Genomic DNA, 22298 nt, shown 5'->3' with positions numbered 1-22298 from the left:
ATCTACCACTCAGCCACCGTGCCTCCTCATGTTAAATAGTTAGAAAGCCTGTAAGCGTCCTCTAACAACACAGAAAACTGAAAACGGGTTTGACGAGGTACTTCACCATTCTCAACGTACTTTTAAAAAAAAAAAAAAAAAAAAAAAAAAAAAAAAAAAAAAAAAAAAAACTTTACGTTATGTAAGATGCTTCTAATTTATAGGTGATGAACAACGAAGTACTTATGAAATGGATGAATCCCTGAAACACTATACACAGCTGTAAATGAATACTGTAGTTTTCTACATCGATAAAGGAACCTTGACAAATACGATTTTTAACTATGCATTATCTGTTATTTCATAATAAGAATTGCACCTTTTAGTCAAAGCAGATTATATGTAATTATGGCCTGTTTGATATTATATTGGTTATAAACAACATCAACGAATGAATGCAAAATAAATAAATAAATGCACAAGAGAACCTACCAAGCTGACAACCAGATTGAGTCGCGTAGAATCATGCAGATACAAGATGTATTATTATCAACTGTAACCTTGCACTTGCCTTAATATGCATTCAGATGCAGTATTCAGATCGACTCCAACGAAGCTAACACACTCAACAACAATTTCATCCAAAGTGGATCGAAGTAAGTTGTCTGGAACATCGTGCTGATACATTCCAACACCCAGATGACGAGGTTCTACTTTTACTAATTCTCCAAGGGGATCCTGAAGTCTTCGGGCTAGTGAGACTAAAAGAACGAGAGGAAAATTAATAGTTAAATTAATTATAACTAGTAATTGATAAGTTATAATTTGATATACGAGAACAGTTTCCTATTTCATGGTTCTACTTAAATGTATCGCATAAGGAATGGCCTAAGATTATTAGTGCGATATAGATCAATTAATACTGGTTATGTAATAGTCTCTCTAACTTTTTCTCTCTTAGTAATTACATTAGACTAATCTGTTAAAGTTATAATCTCTTTGACCAATTTCCTCTGAGTTAATTAAATTTAAGCTTAAACAGCCAGCAATGGATCCTTTTCAGCGCAGAGCCAACTGACACATTTCAAACTTGAATATTACGCTGGCGCGATAGCTTGGAGTGGGTTATGAGTGGGCAATTGGAAGAGGATAGATGTCATTTCATAAGAACGCCATAATACTTACCATGGACATCGCTGAACAATTTACTTTCTGTATTCGTACTTATTAAGAAACGAAGTCAATTATTAAAGTGCAGCGATCATTCAGACAACATTTCACTGTTAGGTGACCTTGTTCCAAAAGTCCACTGTAATCGTTAACAGTGTTCTTATGAGATAGCATCCTATCTATTTCTCATCGTTCACCCGCAATTCATTCTAAGCTTTAGCGCATGTGCAAAATTCAATTTTTAAATGTCTAAGTCGGCTCCACGCCAGCATGTATAACAACTCAGCCAACTCAACATTATATTTAGACAGTACTGCAAGACACATTTTTATGTCCTCCCATATTCTTGGTGGTCTTTCCCTAACTTCCAATCACAGAACTCTATATATTGCATGTATTCCCCATGCGAGCAGTGAACAGGCGCATGGAAATTATAAATCCATCCTTCCTATAATTTTGGGCTGCTAAGATGTGATACCATTTCGAGCAATGCATTTTATGGAGCTAAGTGTATTATTATTATTATTATTAACATTTTAACTACAATGATACGTATTACTTGAGTTATACTGAGTATGCATATTAAGTATGGAATTCTATAGCTGAAGTTCATTCACAAAAACTTGAGCGAATATAAAAGAGGTTTATTAGATGATGTACTTATGTTTCAAAACCAGATATGAACACAACTGACAATATTTAAAATTTGTCTTATTGAAAAACAGGGGCATGTTGAATGATCAGACACTAGTACTGCATGTTCATCGATTGTGAAACATTCCCAATTTCTCACTTGCAGTCGTCGACAACCAAGATGTTGGTCACCGACCCTCCAGGACATTTACTTTACGCTACAACCTTCAAGGTTTGAAATGACGTTGTAATTTATATTTAGATTACCGGAAGCAATTCTTTCCTTGGCGAGCAGCTATTATCCTGTCCCCCGGAAATACCCTTACTTTAATTGCAACTTTAAACTTTCATCATACTGTGTGTGTCATGGTAAATTCTGTGATACTTTTATCTACAACGTTTTTGTTTCGTCCTGTATTGAATTGTTTTCTGCTTGAGTTGTGACAATTCTACATATAGTAAGTAAATTCGCCGGAGTAACTGGGCTGTATTTCACTATCAACAAGCCGACACATCGTTATTGGGAGGATGTGTCTTTCCGCTGTCCAGGTAATTAGTGTTCACTCCCAAATTCCATCTTTTCCTGCTTGTGTTTGGATATATCACAACTCAAGCCGAAAAAGCAGTAGAGAGTTCACTTCTGTTGCATAGGGTCCCTAGTTTCATCCCAGTTCGCGTCAAGTGGACTTCCTGGTGGACAAATACCGTATGTGTGGGTTTTCTCGGAGTTCTCCTGTTTCCTCTTACTTTCTTTATTCCACCATTCCATTCATTCTCATTATCACCGTCTTCTTTAGCCGACACGACGTAACCATGGGATGTACAACTAAAATATTTCATTTCACTAGTACAAAACTCTGAAAATAATAAATTGAATAGTACTTAATTAAGATCATTTTATTAAAAGTTCCTAATGTTAAAACAAGGCAAGGTATGGCATATATTAATAAGTCTATTTCAGGTTAAATGCTAAGAAACTATGAGGAAAAAAAACCTCAAGGAAATTAACAAAAAAAAAAAAAGTTATGATAATTGTATAATCATATATTTAAAGAAAGCAACAGGATATGATATATCAAGCTGTAAACTTTTAAGATTGATTCAAAGCTGGAGTAACTAAAATAAAATTGTATTTACTCACTCACTTTTTCAAACATTTAAGCCTTTGAATGTACTTACGTTTAATTTTGACAAAGTGCTGTGTTCGGCTGATCGCTGTTCCCAGCACCATTAATATTATTATGTACCTACCTGCACTAATAAGATTAGAATCCATATCAGGAAATTCCTTCTTCGCTTCTGCACTACAAGAGTATATGGACGCTCCTTGCTCGTTGACTATTGTGTATACAACGTCTAACGGATAGAAAAATCCAGATTGGATTAAAAAACTTAAATAAGCCTCCGTTTGTCTGCATGCAGTTCCATTGCCCAAAGCCACCGTACTGCACCTAAGAAATTAAATAAGTAAAAATCTATAATTGCACGTGAGGAGAGTATTAATTGTAGGTAATTAACGCATAGAACAGAGATATTTCGATTTCCAATTACTTAAAATTCGACTGACAAAACTTACATAATCAACTAACTGCATTGGTTTATTATAGTAGTGGATATAGCTGTTGATAATAGAAAACGAGTAGATTAGAGATTTGCTTAACTCAGGTATTCTGACTGATGTTTCTAAAGCTTTTCTTTAGTCACATTTATCGAACGTGAGAGGACAAAACATTTATCTGCTTTTCCTATTCGTTTCTTATCTCTAGTATGTCTGATTTTACTTCATGTCCTTCTATAACACACCGAGTTTATGAACAATGACATCTACTATTTTTATGTGGGCTTCGAAATATGCCACATACAGTAGTTGAATTAGGTGGAATTTACGGAGTAAGGAGGAAATGCTGGGCAGGAATTGAATTAACTAGTGAACGAACATAAACATCCTGTTATTAAGGATTAGGCCAGATAATCACTGCATCCGGATTCGATTCCCGGCGGAAGCTCATGTCGTTCGAATTCCACGTTAATCAGTAGGCCCGTCTCATATAGCCTCGCTGCTGAAAGGGACGTTAAACTCGAAGTGAACTGAATAATCACTGCAAACATAGAATATTTGAGGACTTTGGGAAAAGTGTGCATCCTCGAACTAGTGAAGTTGTTTTAGGTTTATCAAGTTACGTATTGATAAACCGTAAACCGTAAGACGATGGCGAGTAAACCTGTTAAGTTAGAAGGGTAAACAATAAAGAATTAAGAGAAATAGTTACTGTGTTTCATACTACATGCGTTCACAGTATCTGTTCTTTTCTATCTTGACAACGATTCTGTACCTCTATAAACGTAAGTGGAAAGCACATGGAACTCATTTTTGCAGAATAATCCTTTGATGGTCATAACTGTGCCAACAAAATAAAAGATACAAAAAAAAAAAAAAAAAAAAAAAAAAAAAACTGACGAACAGAGAAAAACTGAAGCACAAATTTTGGCGCCATATTGGAATTCAGAATCACACGATAGCATTACCGGTTGAAAGTGGAGAAAGTAACTAATGAGCCAAGTAAGTGAGGTACAAGTAAAGAAGAATAGGATAATTAATGTCGAAAGAAAATCTTACAACCATAAAATCAATTACTTACTATAGTGAGAACATTACCTTGTTACACTAAACATGTAGAGTATATGTACTTTCAATGATAAACGCTTCTTCAGATAGGAAGGGGAACAAGCAGGGAAGAGAAGAAAAGGAAAAAGAACGAAAAAGAAGTTATGAAGTGTTCAAGTAGGCACCATCTTGGAGTGCAGTCACGTGATATTGTTAGCAGGCTGAAGGATAATTTAGAAGAAGATTAAACTAATAGGATGAATATTATATACGAAAAATGGAGAAAATAACAGATTTTATATCAGACAAATTCCTCAAGGACCGAAGTTGGCGATATACAAATGCACAACTGGATAGATTTGAACCGGGTCTCCGACTTACCGTATATATGCGCTAACTATTATGCTACCAACTCAGCTCTCTGAACGGCCACACAATCTACCACTCTTTGAAGTCGGTGTTTAACCACTCAGACCACATGGATCGTACCACAACTCCTGTTGTGATTGGATAACTCAGTGTCTACATTACAAAACATCTTGATGGTTGAATTTTTATTATATGATATATGATTATAGTCCGCGTCATTGAATTGGCGTATGGAGTCAACCAATAAGCTTGTAGTGCTCTGTTGCCAAATCTTCAGTGAGGTACCTAATCATTCCTACATGTCCATACATATGAACAAAATCAATTACGAAATATAAAATTCCTCACTGAAGGTTTGGAATCAGCGCACTGCTAGCTTATTAGCTAACGCCATACGCCAATTCAGATGACGTGGACTATAGTGGACGAAATAACCAATTTAGAAAGTGTATATACTGGAATAGATACTTTGTCGGTCCACCCGCCCAATTTCCTTTATCTTCCTCCACTAAACACTCACTACTTGCACCCTGGTAACACTATCACCGACTCTGTATTCCACTTGGACATTTCCCAGCTATTTCTGTGTTCATATTTTTTTTATTCCACTTTTCTTCCTCTCTATCTGATGAAGCATTTAGTAAACGAGCTTATAATGAGGTGCTTTTTATTTTTATTTTATTTTTTACTGTTGTGATAATGTTTTTATTATCTGAAATACTATATTAAGGGAGAACATTCTAGGCAAGATGTTGTAGTTCCTTACAATATTCACGAAACCACGCCTGAACAATTTCAGATAGCCAGAAGACAGTGTGAATTAGCGCACTGTCACCTTGAAAATTACGTCATTGACAGGAATCATTTATATCATGCAGAAAAGCACCTAAAATCTCTGCATCCTGGGAGCGTACTCACGTTACCCAGAGAATACCGAGAAATTGCGACCGATAGCATCATACTGCTAAGGTACGGAGGAAACAGTTGGGAATACAAGCTTCTTTGGATGTCCATCATACATAAATACGACCTATTCCTGGAAATACGTAATGGTGTCATTCAAATCATTTAAAACCCCATTCAATGATTAGTTATTAGGGTACAAGTAAAATTCTGAGTTTTATTATTATTGCGTCTCACATCGTCAGAATTAAATTTTCCTTTGACAAGGTGCCGTAGACAATTAAAGTCTCTACTGCATCACGTCCTTTCAATAAAGCTCGAAAAAAAAAAAAAAAAAAAAAAAGTATATTTTAAATTCTGGAAAATAGAGAATAATTTACTTTCTCGTATGTACTGAATCTAGAATTAGAGAGACCGTTTTAACAACCGGTTCTGGGAACATGAAAAATTTTAACCGGTTCAGACCAACTGGTTGAATGATCAACAATGAAAATAAGGTGAAAGAAGACTCATCGGACAATATTCGAACATTGTGTCCATTGCATATTATCGGCACTATTTTCTACGGGTTAAAGCGTTGAAATGAAATGAAATCTTTGAGTTTTACGTCCCACGGCTATGCCGGTTAGGCTAAAGGAGACGGTGATGATGAGTGATGAATGAAATGGTGGAATGAAGAAAGTGGGAGGAAACGGGAGAACCCCGAGAAAACCCACGCACACGGTGTTTGTCCACCACAAAGTTCACATAGCGGGGGCTGGGATCGAGGGTTAAAGCGTTGATAGCAGTAGCCAGTGGTTTGGAAATTGAAGCCCGACCGTGAATCTTCAAGCTGTGATTGTTAGAATAGGTTGTTCCAGATTGTGCAGTCATTTTTGCCGTATTTACTCTACGGTGCTGGGTAACAATCTTTTTCAATGTTCAGCGATTCCTGTTACTAACAGTAAGATTCTCCTTTCACTGACTATGACTCGTAGCCGATGTCGTAAGTTCTGTAGCTTGTCATCACCTTGGACTCTGTTTCTCGCGACACACTTAACATAGTGGCCACTTTAGATACTAACTAACTAACTGTATGGCCTATGGAACGGAGGTTCAATGCTGCGTTCACAAAAGCTCTCCATTGACTTCTGTCCTTAGCTAACTGAATCCAGTTTCTACTTTGTATTCCTATTTCTGCGAGATCCATCTTAATATTGTTCTCCTATCTGTGTCTAGGTCTTCCTAATGGTCGATTTCCAACTGGACTTGCAGTTAAGAATTTGAATGCGTTCCTACTTTCTTTTATTCTGGCTACATGACCTGCCCACCTAAGCCTCCTAGATTTGATGACATTAACAATATTTGGTAAACGGTATAAATTATGAAGTTCCTCGTTATGAAGCTTCAGCCATTCCCCATTCCCGTTCCACTTGGTTCCGAATATTCGTCTCAGGATTTTATTCTCAAATATTTTCAGTTTGCGTTCTTCCGTCAGAGTAAGCTACCATGTTTCACCACTATACAGCACAAAAGGCATGATTACCGTTTTATATATTTTAAGCTTCAAATTTTTCGATAGAATTTGCGACAAGAAAAGATTTTGAAGTGACACCTTCGATACACTTGCGGCAACTAACCAGTCATCCCCAATTTGGCCTCTTTGAAACTCAGATGGGTCTCCAATCTGCATCATCATCGTCTGCTCGTTTCAATATATGCCTCCGTTCTACCTGGCCTGACGTACTACAATCAATCACCTAACACACCACTAAGAGAGCACACGCATACTCAGTGTTACTATCACACATACATATCTTACGTAATGCAGATTCTAGGTGCTTACACTATTTTGAAATATATAGCCATCTGATAACCATCTGCGTATAGTACTTCTGGACTGCTCAAAGGAAAAGGCAAAAAGTATAAAACAAGCGTTTGATCAGGTGTAACGGTCGGCCACGTTTAAAGTAGCACCCAAATGTTATGACGAAAGAGTGTGGTTATGTCAGAGTGAATAGTGGAAATAAACAAGAAAACATTAAACAGAGGAAACGTAGCCCATAAGTATCCTCTATTGTAATACAAACACTTTTTCTCATACACCAATCAATCATACAATAAACTAAAATATTAAATGATAACCGATTCCATGCACGAACAACAATGATTAATACTAATAAAACTTACTTGTACTTCATGAGTAAATCTTTCAATTTGAGTGCGTCCGAGTCTTGCGAAGGGAGTGGACGCTGTTTATCTGATCCTAAATGTGGGTAGATAACATCTACATGTAAAACATCTCCAGTTGTCGAAGTAACAGACACCTTACAACCATTACGAAAACCTGAAATCCAAACAAATTAACATTTCACTGCAAATCAAGTACAGTGGACCCACAAGGTTACGAATATTCCGTTTCGCAATGCTCTTCGTGAACTGAAATTATTTTTCCGCATTGAAATTAATATAAATACAATTAATCCGTTCTAGTCACAGAAAAAGGTTACTGTATGTTTTTGCATTTTTAAGTGTTTTTCTGCAATAAAAATAACAAAAGTAACACTAAATTAAACAAAACAATGACGACTAGAAAACACGGAAAGTGAAGAAAAGGGACAAAAAGTAGTTTTTGAACTCGTCACTTTCACAGATTATGTTTAGGACACTGGATGTGTGGAATTGTGGGTTGTAGCACTACTCGCTTATACAGCGTACACTGTTATTCGTAACGGGATAAGCAATCACGGAATGATATGGAAAGCATTGGGAAAACAATGTATAATTTTATTACAAAAATTATATTGAATATTAACAAAAACAACTCTAACAAATTTCAAATAACTTTTCCCAAATTTATTCGGTTAGGATTAGGAATTAGATTTCTGGCTTCTGGCATCTAGAGCCATGTCAGCCCGTTACGTATGAGTGATGACGTTCCTCAGCGGTCACACTATCCGAGGAAAGGGATGGAAGGAAGGAAGCGGCCTAGGACCTATTTATTAGGTACAATCCCGGCATTTGACTGGTGTGGATGAGGAAAACTCAGGAAACCTCACTCAGGACGGCTGACCTGAAAATGCTTCTACACTTTTCCGACAGTGTGCCTCCATTGGGAATCGAACCTGTGACCGCTCTCATCAAAGACAAAAGCGTTAGCGACTACGCTACGCAGGACCACTCAATTTTCGGTTAAATATAACCTTGATGTACGTGTTTTACAGCTTCTGCGGAAAGAAATGCGTCACTCTTTGTTTCCTTCTTATTTTCGTAGTTCGCAATGTAAGTTCATATTTAATTTCTACAATTTCATAAATATTGAGATTTTGAGGATGCACAGTCCAAATTAGGTTGAATATAATTCAAATACTCGAAACCACAAGCGGGAGATCATGTGGTTCGGATTCCACGTTAATCAGTAGATCCCGTCTCATATAGCCTCGCTGCTGAAAAGGGACGTTAAACTTAAAATCAACTCATAAAACTTAATATTAAAGGCACAAGAATAGCGAATCCTCCACTAAGTTTAGTTATCTAATGGAAATCAAAATTTTACTACAAACAAAAATTGGAAAGAAAAATAATACTAAATACTCCAAACGTCGTGAATATTTATCATTCTAAAACTAACTAATTCTATGCCCTATGAAACCTGGAGGTTCAATGTCACGTTCACAAAAGCTCTTCATTCACTTCTGTATTTAGCCAATTGGAACCAGTTTCTACTTTGTATTTCTATTTCTGCTTGATTCATCTTAATATTTTCCATATATATATATATATATATATATAAAAGTGATCTTCTACTTAAACTGTTTTAAGATAAAATTTTGGAACAAAGAGAAATTTTGAATGCAATTCTGAAGTAACTCTACAACATACCTTTCATGAACTACAAGCCGCCACAAAATACGATGAACTAATTCTCTACACAGTAGCATATTAACAAAGAATCTAACAACAGTGACAAAAGTTTTTAAGGTTCAACATTTAATATGCACAAAAACTGTAAGATTCTTCGAATGGATTACTTTCCTCTACTTAAGCTTTGTATCTTTCAAAGAGATCACAAAAGGCAATCGAAATATTAGACTAATGTGGGAATCACAAGGTATCAAGGTAAGATTTATTTTTTAAAAACTTTTGATCATTTGTTATTAAAAAAATAATCAATTTGTGTGCTTACCAGGATCTATACCCATGACGACTTTTCCTCGTAAGGGTGGTATTAATAACAGGTTTTTGAGATTCGTAGCAAAAACTTCGACAGCAGCCCTCTCTGCTACTTGAGTTAACTCTGCTCGAATCTGTCTGACAATCAGCGGCTGCACTGAAATAAACAAAAAGAAAAAATAAATTTCTTAAAACTTTACATAGCTGTGAAGCCAGTTTACACTGGAAACGATTACCAGTGAAATGTGGAAAAATGTGTTGATAGGAAGTCAGTCAGGGCATACAATAAGGCGCCCTTCACGCATTCGTTTGGTTAAAATGAGGAAACAAAAGAAAAGCATAGGAGTCCTTTCAGAATGCTTGGCCGCAGATCTGAACCAGGGATTCCTGACTACAAAGCAAGAACACTATACTCCGTGTCACCCGAATTGGCATATGGAATCAGCCAATAAGCTCCCAGTGCGCTGTTACTAAACCTTCATGGAGGAATCTAATCATTCGTAATTATCCACAAATACGAACAAAATCAATTATGAGTAGATTCCTCCCTGAAGGTTTAGTAACAGCGCACTGGGAGCTTATTGGCTGATTCCATACACCAATTCGGGGGACACGGAGTATCACCGTTCAGCTATGATTGTTCTATCAAAACTGAATTATTATTAGCAAATCTTGATAAAATTTCGGATCGTTCTCTTTACTATCACATTTCAATTTGTATTAATCGTAGTAGTCCGAAGTCTCTTCTTTCTACGATTTTTATGACTCTCCGCAAAAATTTTCCCACCCTCCTTCCGATTTTTTTATCAGGACACCGTATGAATTTATTTCCATTTGTTGTTTTGTTAAACCACAAAGTTTGAAAGCTGAACATAAATAACAAGCTGGATGCTTCTATTATTGTTATAGTGCCTTTCCTCTAGTTTATACCAGCATTTTCAATATTTTTAAACTTTTAGCACACTAAACATGTAATTTAAAAACTTACAGGTACACCTATAAAAATGTAATTTGTTTTTCTCCATAGCTAATGCCAAGTAACTGTGTAGTTTTGATCATAAAGGAACATCACCTACAGAACTGCAATTGTCTGATTGTCAAATAACGAAACATAATTATTGTTAACGTTTTGAAAGATACAGTATAAAGAATTTATATTTTTATAATTCAAGTCTTAACTTGACCTCGATACACCAATGGATCCGTCGAGGCATACTAGTATCGCGGGACACACATTTGAAAACGGCTAAATTATATTATGTAAGCTATGAACAAAACAAAATTAGCTATGAGCTAATAAAATATTTAACAGTAGTTCACGATATACCGGGTGTCCGGAATGAGAGACGGTTTTAAACGTGTGTCGAGTTCATGTGGGAAGAGATAGAGAAAAAAGAATGGATGCATTCAAAAGAGAAAGTCAAAAAGGTTTTTTTTTAATTAATTAATTAATTAATTACAAGTCATTATTTACATCATAATATTCTGGCAACTCACTTTGGTGCTGTGAATATTTAGTTTCCGAATGTCGCCTCAGATAAGCTGGCTTCATAGATTCATTAACAAGAGTATTAGCATAAAACACACATAGGCTTTAGCGCCAAAAATGATCTTCATTTAGCTTTAATGAAACAGGTACTATTGGAGTACTTACGTAGTTTGAAATTTGTCTGTACTTTATGGGTAACAGAAGTCGATGTAGTGACGCTGAGATAAGTATTGTATTTTCCAAATCATCAATACCAGATGCCAGTTCAGAACCTTCTGTTCGTTGGTGTGGATCACTTTGCTTTTTTAAAGAAATACTCTTTAACCATGCTTTCATTTTAACAAGATATTAAAAACAACTACCTGCATAATGAATGCGACGAAGCATGAACAGGATGTGAACGTAACGAGTGAAGATAATATATTAAGACAACCATCACAAGCGTTTAAAGTTCGATATTACAAATGGTTTCTAAGTTTGTCGAATTGATGAGAACGCTGACACACTTAAATATTTACCGACACAGTTCAGGACAAGCAACTAGAATTAATTTATAAATGTTATTTTCTTGGCGATAAGCAGACTTCAAACTACAGTTTGTTTCTAATTTTACCAAAAGATGGGTAATGTCAGGGTATTGTTTCGCCTGTACTCTCGAAGAGTTTATATATTAAAATGCTGATTTTGTGTTACTGCTATATTGCGAAATTGATGCGTTACAAATTATGAGATGTATATAAACCTATTGTAATGCCATAGATTCCTAAATTTGTTTCACAGACCACGAAATGGGAAACACTGTCTTATGTAATTTAAGATGTATTTTCAAACAGTTTGTGGTTACTCCCTTTTTCGGCATATTACGTAGTTCTAAAAGTTAGTTAAATAACTTCTTTGTAGCAATTATGTTATACTCATTCACAATTTGTTGAAATAATACACTTCATGTATCAAATTTATATCTTTTGCTCCTTAAGCTTCTTTGTCAATTGTTTCCACGTCATATTATGTTTAGTAACAATTAGTATTATGTGCTTTCCGGTGTGTGTATATATATAATAAAATTGAAAGTGACTATGTTTGTGACTCTTAATCTCTTGAAATGCCCGACCAATCTCGATCATTTTTTTTTTTTTTTTTTTTTTTTTTTTTTTTTTTTTTTTTTTTTGTCATAGATGCGGTTCTGGCCTGGGAGTATTTTTGGCTATCCACTTTGACGATAAAACTTAGGGGAGGGGGAGTTATAAAAAATAAATAAAACTTAATAACTCGTATATATAAACGTTTTCATTTTAGGGTGCAGTCCTAGTGGCGACCCGGCCGTTGTATCGCCTGTCACGTGACATCTGCCATCGTAGACGAATACACATAATTTATATTCCGTTGTACACCTGAACTCGTAAACCTCCGTATAGCTGATGGTTTCCGGGACGAAGTGTTGTGTTTCTGACTATTGGAAAATCACTGATATGGAATCTATAGGGAGACTGTGGAATGATTACATATACGACAAGGATCCTTGAGATAAACACAGCGAAAGTTTCGTTGCACTTCAAGTTTACTTTTCGCCTCCGAGACCGCGACATGCAATGCGCATTTTCGAGTATAGACACCATTTTTCGTTTCGGCGATACTAGCTCTGCCAGCGTCACCGGTAGTCGTACAAATACGAAAATTTACTGGAAGAAATTTTTTGAGTTTTCCTTCAAAATGTATGTTTTCTTTTTAATCTATTTCTTACAATATTAAAACTACACACTTTTAAAAACCGTCAGTCCCATTCTGGACACCCAGCAAATTTTATTATATTATCTACGTATCGTTATTTCAAAAGTATTGTCTTCAAGACAGAAAATCAGCTAATGAGAATACGTATTATTATTACAGTAGACTTGTCACGCAAATTTTATCGTAACAGAAATAATTAATTTTCAAACAGCGGAATGTCATATTACCACACAGTATTCTTCTCTATCTTTGCATCCAACGAAGAAGTGTAGCAGCCTCTAAATATTTTTTCTGTCCTTTCTAATTTAACGGACCAGCATATTTCATAAATTTCATATTGTAATTGAAAACTCTTAAATTCTTAATATTTAAAGAAAATTTTGAGTTAATCATTAGCATACGGGTGTAAATCGTAAAACTGAAATTCGAGGAAAAGACGACGAAGAAAAAAAAAAGAAAACAAGAGACTTGTTTCTATAAATGCTCAAAACGACCTATTACGTGCAATACCCAATAACAAAGAGTGTATCCTAAAAAGTAGTTGGTCAGAAAATACATTTCCACAAAGATTTCCAACATTAGTTACTATGCGCAAAGATTACATAAATAACATCTCTCAAACTCTATAACTTTTGAAAATTAACTTCGTGAGAATTTTGTAGATCGGAGGTAACAATTATTTTTATTTATTTATTTTTTTAATAGAAGGAAAAAATAAATAAGAACAAGCAGGATTATGCTCGAAGTTGAAAAATGTCTTTACACATTCAGATAAGAATCTTCGTGGATTGAAAGCCAGATGAATACTCAACAGTTACGAAATCTGGGATGAATTATCTATAAAAGACTTCGTTTTAATTGGCAATTAGTTCCTGATTAAAATCTATAAGTTTTACGTCCCACGGTTATGTCGGCTAGGTTAAAGGAGACGGTGTGATGAGAAATGAATGAAATGGTGGAATGTAGAAAGTGGAAGGAAACGGGAAAACCCAAGAAAACCCTCGCACGTTGTTTGTCCACCACAAAGTTCACATGGTGCAAGTTGGGATAGAACCAAGGACCTCATGCACCAGAGGTGAACGCTCTACCACTGAGCCACCGCGGTCAACGTTTTCGATTACATAAGGACTCAAAATATGGTCCTCCAGGCAAAGCTTCAGAGCCCCTTTGGCTTTCCCTCAGAGCTGCGGATGAAATTTGAATTACCCATGAAAATAAGATTCAAGATGCACACAGAGGCCCTTACTCCACGAATGATTAAAGAAAAATATTTCAGACATATGACACGACTTAGTATGTTAATGCAGGGATACTTACATAATCGATCATATGCATCTTTAATACTTCTTCTAACCATTGTAGTCCTGAAAGAACTTCCTTGCCCTTTATTCAACCAATGACTGCAGCAGAAATTTGATAATTTATGAAACAGCCAATCAGGAATGATCAATTTCACTGACAAGATCTTTTGCTTTTCTCCTCTGTTGATAGCTAGCACCTGAAAATAAAACGCAAGTGTTGAAATCGAAACGAGATTTTTTGATTTTCATTTTTTTGTACCCATTAATTTGCATATTGTACTTCACAAATTCTCTATCATGGTCAAAAAGAATAAAATTAATATAATCTTGAAAGAAGATTCGCTAACTTAACATTGTGTAATATTAGGGACGCCAAATACTGCATAAAAGACGTAAGGATCTTACAGAAATAATCATTTATAGTAGGAAAATGTATATACGAATTTATTTCATCACGATGAAAGATATAAACCACTGAGGTCCTCTTTTCTCTCTCGCTTTTCTTTTATGTTTTTAAAAATCTATAAATATGAAATATTCACACACGTTCACAATGTTCATAATATTACAATTATTCAATCGGTATTCCATGGATTGCAAACATAAAAATTATGAATGAGTACATTCTCAGTTACACTGTTATAAGGCTAGGTACCTGGTGAGGCTTGATAAATTTCACTGGAATAGAGAACTGGAAATACGTCTCGTATTTATATTCCTGTGGCTCCTTTTTGTTATCTACTTTCTTATCTTTCTTCTCTACCTTATCGTTAGATTTATTTTCAGTCGATTTGTTTACATTTCGTGCCTTGCTGCTTTCTAGTTTAATATGGGCTTCCTTCATCCTGTAAAGATAAATGTTATACAATAAGAATGTACAGCCAATAGATATAACTTTTTATGATAGCTTCGTTCGCAAAAACAAGAGATTTCCAAATCTATTGAGAATTCAAATATACAGTTCCTAACAAAACTGCATTCCTCCCTTCTATATGTTTTTTAGTCCATAAATATAAAATAAATGGGCCGGTATTGTACGAAGAATTACGTTCTGTTTATGTCAAAGAGAATTATATTGAAAGGGGTTTTATCCGGTTTGGCATAAGAACCAGACTGTGTCACGTGATCAGGTCAAGTCACGTTGCGTGCTAAATCGAGTCTGGATGTTCCAAATCCAGATGAGAGATATTTCAAGCACGTAACCTCCGTGTGGGGCGCCCTAGGTAATTCGCAGAAGATGCATATATTTTATCATTATTATTGATTTTACTCAAACAACTTGACTTTTGACAATGTTCTATCCATATTTACCTTACGAGCTACACATCGTTTTTAAGCTCTTCGTTATATCTTTGCAGTAAGTTTTCAATTAGCCATCTCCCTATTATAGTTTTTGAGATATTGAACGACTTCAGTTTTTCATATGTTCCATCCATTCTAGGACCATTTGCTTTCGGAATATAGACTCTATGTAGTCTCTTCTACATTTGAGCTGAATTTCAGCCATCTCCCTCTTTTGTTTTCTTGAGATAAGTGGAGGAGTTATTTGTTTTTTCATTGAGATTATTGTTAATGTTTCGTGCTCTTAACTATGTTCCATTCATTTTAGGACAATTTGCTTCTAGAATATAGACTCTACATAGCGTCTTCTACATTTGAGCTGAATTTCTGCCATCTCCCCCAAAGTCTGTTCATATCATTGCAACCGGACTAGGCCCTTAGCCTTAATTCCGAGGTTACTATACGATACCCAGCCCAGTGGAAGCTCATGTCATTTGGATATCATCTTAAGAGTCTTCCTACCCACAAAAAATCTGTTCGCAAAAACATGCATGCTCTCATTCCTTCCTGTTCGTTAACAAAGTGGAAGATTGTCATAATCTTTCGATATGTTGTAGACATAGGATGGTACTATGGGGCATGTTGGTCTCTGTCTAAAAAACGTAATATATTTTTATTACACATGTGATTAAAGTTACGGTAACTTTGTGAATCAATAAAAGTTTAAAAAACACGATATTTGAAATTTTAACGGCACAGCCCCCTAAATTACTCTTTTTTTTATTTAGGAGTTGTTTCAAACGTATCGTAATACATATATTAAACGTAAAAAAGCATAATTTACGAACTATTATGCATGGATTAAATTCGATATTTCAATACTTTTTCTCTTCTTTTTAAGTGGACGTAGTGTTCGCCGTAACTGGTAGATGGCACCACATGGATTTTCCTTCCTCCCCTTTTTTTCGGCAAAGGGAAACAAACAAGAGGTCCACTATAGTAGCTGGGGCTTAGGAACGGTGGGTGAGGACCTTTGTTGAAAGAAAAATGACAAGGAATGTATGGGAGGAGAAATTCCAGCCTCGTTTCAGAAGCATACAAAATTCTGAAATATATACTAGTTTGCACTGGAGACAAAGCGTCTGGCCAGACGCTTATGAGGCAAGAGATAGTGCTTTACTTTTTTTTTTTTTTTTTTAACTCCATATGTAAAAGGCAAAGGATACTACAATCATTCGTAAGGAATGTCGTATTTGATAAAACCAAGCATTCACTTTTTTTTTTATTATACAAATTTCGTTTGTAATAGAAAAGTAATTAGCATATGTTATAGCGGCAACATTCAGTGTGTCAAAATATCAATTATTTTCATGCATTTATGTGGGAGAGAGTAAGGCAACCGATTTTGCTCTACACCTTATAATGACTTTAGTACAGCCTTAATGCCGGCTTTCTAGATCTGATTCCACTTCGTGTTATTTTACGTAGCTTCGTAATTGTTCTCAATATGTGGGTCAACACCGAAATTTTTAAGTAACCTTGTTGGAATCGAATCCAGAACCATGCAAACGTTACGCAGAAACGCGCGCTAATCACTTAATAAACGGAAGTAATGTACTTTTGAAGCATTGAACAATACTTGTATTACTGTAAACTGGGGCTACTTGGAAAATCTGGGGTTACCTGAAAAACTGGCATTTTTTGTGTTATATAGTATAATAATGAAAGAACTATGACAGATACGCCGTTTTCTTCTAATGAAAAGTAGGCACCTAAAAGAAACAATATGGATGATGATAAGTGCTGTATCTTATTTATAGACTGGTCTAAAAACTCTGATAGCAGTTGATACTTTTTTTTTTTTTTTAATTTTCTGTAAATTGTTCCTGTGTTTCCGTAATGAAAAGTGATCTTTACCTGGTTGTGCTAAATATCATTGCCTTCAGAAGTTTCCTAACGAGACGAATTAGTTTTACATTTCCACTTCTTTCTGGAACAATTTGGGGCTTTTTTTTTTTAATCTCCTTCCGTTTTTCTTCTAAAACTGCTGATATTGATCAGGGGATAGACAACGATGACATTATTGAAATTTTGCATGAACATACCTACATCCGCAGAGAACAAGTTGTTTTTCCATATGACTTTGCAGCAAAGGATTTTAATATGTGAATTTTTGCCCTTATCGTACTGTGTTATATTATTATTATTATTATTATTATTATTATTATTATTATTATTATTATTATTATTATTATTATTATTATTATTATCATCACAATACCATATTATATTTTTTCAAAGAGTTAACGTAAATGTACACTTGTAAAATGGTACCAGGTAATTTTGTAAATTAATGTAAGGCAATTACTGATCTGATACATACATAAATTTCATAAAATTTTGTAGGGCATGTTTTAGTGTCTTAAAGAAGTCTCAAGAGCTTATGTGTGTATTGGCATTTGCCAAAATTTCCCTTGTATTGCTTGAAAAACTACCGTTTATAAAAGCATATTGCAAACACAATTTCTTTTTTATTGGTTCTGTTGGCCTTCAGTAAGACAAGTTTATCACTGTAGGTAGTTTAGGTTGGTTCAACAATTTATTGTGTTTAACTAAAAGGTTGTGCAAAAAAAAAAAAAAAAAAAGTGTCTTTTTTATTTAAAACAGCCTAGTAACACACTACTATGAAAGAAACATAGGCATGTTGCATATCAATGTTCTCAGGAAAGTGTGATCTTCCTGAGTCCAAGTACGGTATTTACTTGCTTTTCTTTTACGTCAAGAATTAAAATGCAAAAATAGTAATTTAAAAAATGCACTGGTGTTACGAAAAATGTGTTGCATTTTGAACAAATGTATATAATAAAAAATTTAAAACGTATTATGAAATCTAAAATAGTGTATTATTGTAGTAATAAAATACAAGACTATAGTATTAACGTAACTGTAGGTAAGGAGATAATACTTCAGAAAGGCTGAACTGAGGATCGAACTCGGAATCTTCCTATTACAAGATAAAAGTGTGTGATATTGCATTTTGTACTTACCTATTTGCCACATTGATACACTACACGCGGGCCGCGGTGGCTCAGTGGTAGAGCGTTCACCTTTGGTGCTTGGGGTCCTGGGTTCGATCCCAGCCTCCGCCAAGTGAACTTTGTGGTGGACAAACACCGTGTGCGTGGGTTTTCTCGGGGTTCTCCCGTTTCCTCCCACTTTCTTCATTCCACCATTTCATTCATTACTCATCATCACCGTCTCCTTTAGCCTAACCGGCATAACCGTGGGACGTAAAACTCAAAGATTTCACATTGATACATTACACCTCGTGGGATACAATACCGGGAAAGTTTTATTCATAGGAATAAAAAATAAGTACTGCATAATTTGCGCAAGAGCGATATCACATAACGTCCAACCCAAGCAACATGCATGTTCAAGAAATTGGCCAGCTGGACAGAGCTCATGTGGAATGGAAGCGTCGATAATAGTCGACGGTTTCTGTAAGAGTGAAGAGATGTATGGTGTGCGATTCAACAAACTTATAGCTGATGGAGATAGTAGTGTGTACAAAAATAAAAATTTTGGATGCTAAACCTTACAAAAATTTAACGGTAGAAAAGATTGAATGCAGAAACCACCTTCTAAGGATTTTTTGTAGTAAATTGAGAGAAATTGCAACTACAAGTGATGGGAGGAATACAATTCGTTTGCGAAAAAGCAAATGTACTTAGATTTAGAAGAGGTGTTGTAAAAGCTGTTGAATTTCGAAAAAATGAAGATCGTTCACTTACAGAAAAAATATAACTTTTAAGAAAAGATATTTTGAATTCAACATTTCATATTTTTGGTTACCATACGAACTGCGGAAAATATTTTTGTAGCAATGATGGAAAAGAAGAAAATCTCATTCCATATCTTGAAAGCTCTGGACTTCTTGACAAAATAAATCACGTTGTTAGACGATTGAGTTTGCACTCTCGAAGTTTAATTTACGACATTAGTAGCGATTTAGTCGAACATTATAACTCCGTTGTGGCGAAATTCATTGGAGGTAAACGTGTTAATTTCGCGATTGGAAAATCCTATGCAGGAATCCTATGTGCTGGAGCTGTTGTGCGTTTTAACACTGGAGCACCTATGTACAAACTGCACAAGCACATGTACAAATCAAGTCCAGGCAAGTACACAAAATATCTGGAACAAAAAAGGAAACGAAAGGTACAAGGTGCAAATGATAGACGATCTACGAAACGAACATGTCGATGTTCCATTCCGTTTAAAGGAAGCACTAATGGAGACAAGGATTATGGACCCAGTGCCCAGAAACCAGACCTTTCAGAAAATGAATTCGAGAGGGAAAAGATAGGATTTCTGCAGAGGCTAATAAAGTCTCCAGAGGAACTGAGAGAACTAGAACAGAGAACAGTAGGTCAATCCGAAAGTGTAGAGTGGATTGTGGAAAGGAAGAGACGTTTAACAGCCTCTCACTTCGGCCGTATTTGCAAAATGTTACCCCAAACCAGCTGCCAATCAGCTGTGAAGTCCATTTTATATTCCAATTTTGATAACAAGGCATTGAGATACGGTCGAGAAAATGAGTGGAGGGCCAAAAGAAAATTACAAACGATCATTGGCAAAAATATCCACGACTGTGGGCTTTTTATTGACAAACAGATGTCATTCCTGGCAGCAAGTCCAGACGGCTTAATAGATCATGACGGCTTAGTTGAAATTAAATGCCCTCATTCAGCTTCTACTATGACACCAGATGAAGCCATAAAATCGAAAAGAGTCACTATGTGGGAAGTTGACAGGCAAGGTAATATCGGTGGTGTCAAGAAGTCTCATCCTCATTATTTCAGGTGCAAGGGCAGTTGCATATTACGAGAAGAACCTACTGTATATATGCCATATGGACACCTTTTGGAATCAAATTTGAAAAAATTTTAAGAGACGATGAATTTTGGGTGAACGAAATGTTTCCCAAATTAGAAAAATTCTATTTCAACTGTCTTTTACCTGAACTCATTGACCCGCGACACTCAAGGTCAATGCCTATTCGAGACCCGAAATATATATTGGAAACACAAGAAAAACTACGTCTAAAACGTACACCTACAGGAAATCGGATGACAAATGAAACTGTAGTCGAATGAATTTTCATGGCACCTGTTACACCTAGGATAAGTTCATACATAATCCTTTCCAAATCATGAAGAATTATGGAGAACGTGTCTCTTTTTTTTTTAGAGGGTCTTAAGTGGAGATTATACGTCACAGATATTTGAGGACTTGCAAGAAAGAGCAAAGGAAGAGTACAAGTTTCATTAGAATTTCAAGGGTAGTGGTTGGGACTGTCATGATGAAGAGGATGGAATGTGTGGCTCACCACATAGAAGATCTGAAAATAAATGGAGTACGGCAATTTAGCTGTCCCAAGAAATGAACAGATTGTGTGAAAATACCATACGGAGCAAAGTGGTGTTACGGTAATAACCTCCATTAACAGAAACGAGATTCTGAACATAATTGTGATGAGACCATCTTCAAATGGCCCAACTAACTGTATATATTCAAATAGATTACACTGTATATTTAAATTAACATTTCTACTTTGAAACTTGTATAATTACGTTTAAATTTCATTTGTTGGTCTGTAATGCATGGAATATTTTCTTTCATTTTTGCTTATTATTATTATTATTATTATTATTTCGATTTTGTTAACCCCAAATAAATGAATTTAAGTAAACTTAAGTAAATCTCGTGATAATAAAAAATGAGTTGCAAAGCATGTTAGGTTACATGATAAAATATTCTAATGTTTCAAGCGGAGTTGATTTCACTAACTGTGAACACATTAAATAAATAGCCGAATAATATCTGTAATACATCATGAAGCATGCTACATTTCTACCAGGTGAACAGAGAATTAACACTTAGTTTCGATATTCGAGTCCCGATATGAATATAAATAAGTAGTTTTATGCATTCCACTTTAAACTGGGGATCACGTACTCAATAATTCTACCAGTTCTATTGAATAAAAAATTACATTTCAAGCAAATTAAGCATGTTATGTAAAGTAGTCTTGCATGCATCATTTTAGGGGTCAAGTAGTTTGTAAGGTTGAATAATTGAAGTTTTGTATTTATTTGTTGCATGTGTCTATTGCATTTTGAAGGGTACCTGGAAAAGCAGCCAGGATATTCATGCTGACGGTTGCAAGCCCGTAAAAATGTTGAGCAACAGTTACCCCAGGGAACTAGATAGTTTTTCTGAATTTAAAGTATATTTTGATGGATTAGTACATTAATTTACAACATATACAGAATTACAACTAAGCATTTCTACTCTACTGAGGAAAATTGTATGAAAGCCTTTTCCCAAACTCTCTCCAATTTTATTTTTTTAAAATTTCTTGTTGTAAGAAACTTCATTGATAGCACACGCAATTTAGATTTTGCAAATAGATTTTACTATTTTCAGTATATTAGGACTGAATTTACGGAAGTGCAACCCTGTGCACGTGCACCGGCGCCAGTTTTTTAAATGTTGTTTATTGGACAAAATAAAATGAAAGTTTTCTTTGTCCGGTTGTGACTTGCGATAGAGATAAAATTAGAAATAGAAAAGAAACGAATGACCCAAGAAGCACTTTTCCACTGGCTGCTTTTCTTTCTGC

The 22298-nt window shown here is 35.3% G+C and overlaps 1 protein-coding gene across 2 annotated transcripts in view; it reads right to left on the bottom strand.

The window, feature by feature from the left end:
• Positions 1-22298, bottom strand: part of LOC145668942 (S1 RNA-binding domain-containing protein 1) — a 58177-nt gene that overhangs the window by 10222 nt on the left and 25657 nt on the right. For both annotated transcript variants that reach the window (XM_081737225.1, XM_081737226.1), the window contains exons 7-12: positions 14985-15174; positions 14346-14526; positions 9825-9968; positions 7829-7985; positions 3034-3233; positions 551-740 (exon numbers count right to left, since the gene is read on the bottom strand). In XM_081737225.1, coding sequence (XP_081593351.1) covers positions 551-740; positions 3034-3233; positions 7829-7985; positions 9825-9968; positions 14346-14526; positions 14985-15174 — 1062 coding nt within the window. The remainder of the gene's footprint in view (positions 1-550; positions 741-3033; positions 3234-7828; positions 7986-9824; positions 9969-14345; positions 14527-14984; positions 15175-22298) is intronic.

Source organism: Thermobia domestica, chromosome 13 (genome assembly GCF_964235325.1).
Source record: "Thermobia domestica chromosome 13, izTheDome1.hap1.1, whole genome shotgun sequence".
NCBI lineage: Eukaryota > Metazoa > Arthropoda > Insecta > Zygentoma > Lepismatidae > Thermobia > Thermobia domestica.
Note: the sequence above shows the minus strand (reverse complement) of the source record. Positions and strands in the feature narration are given on the sequence as shown.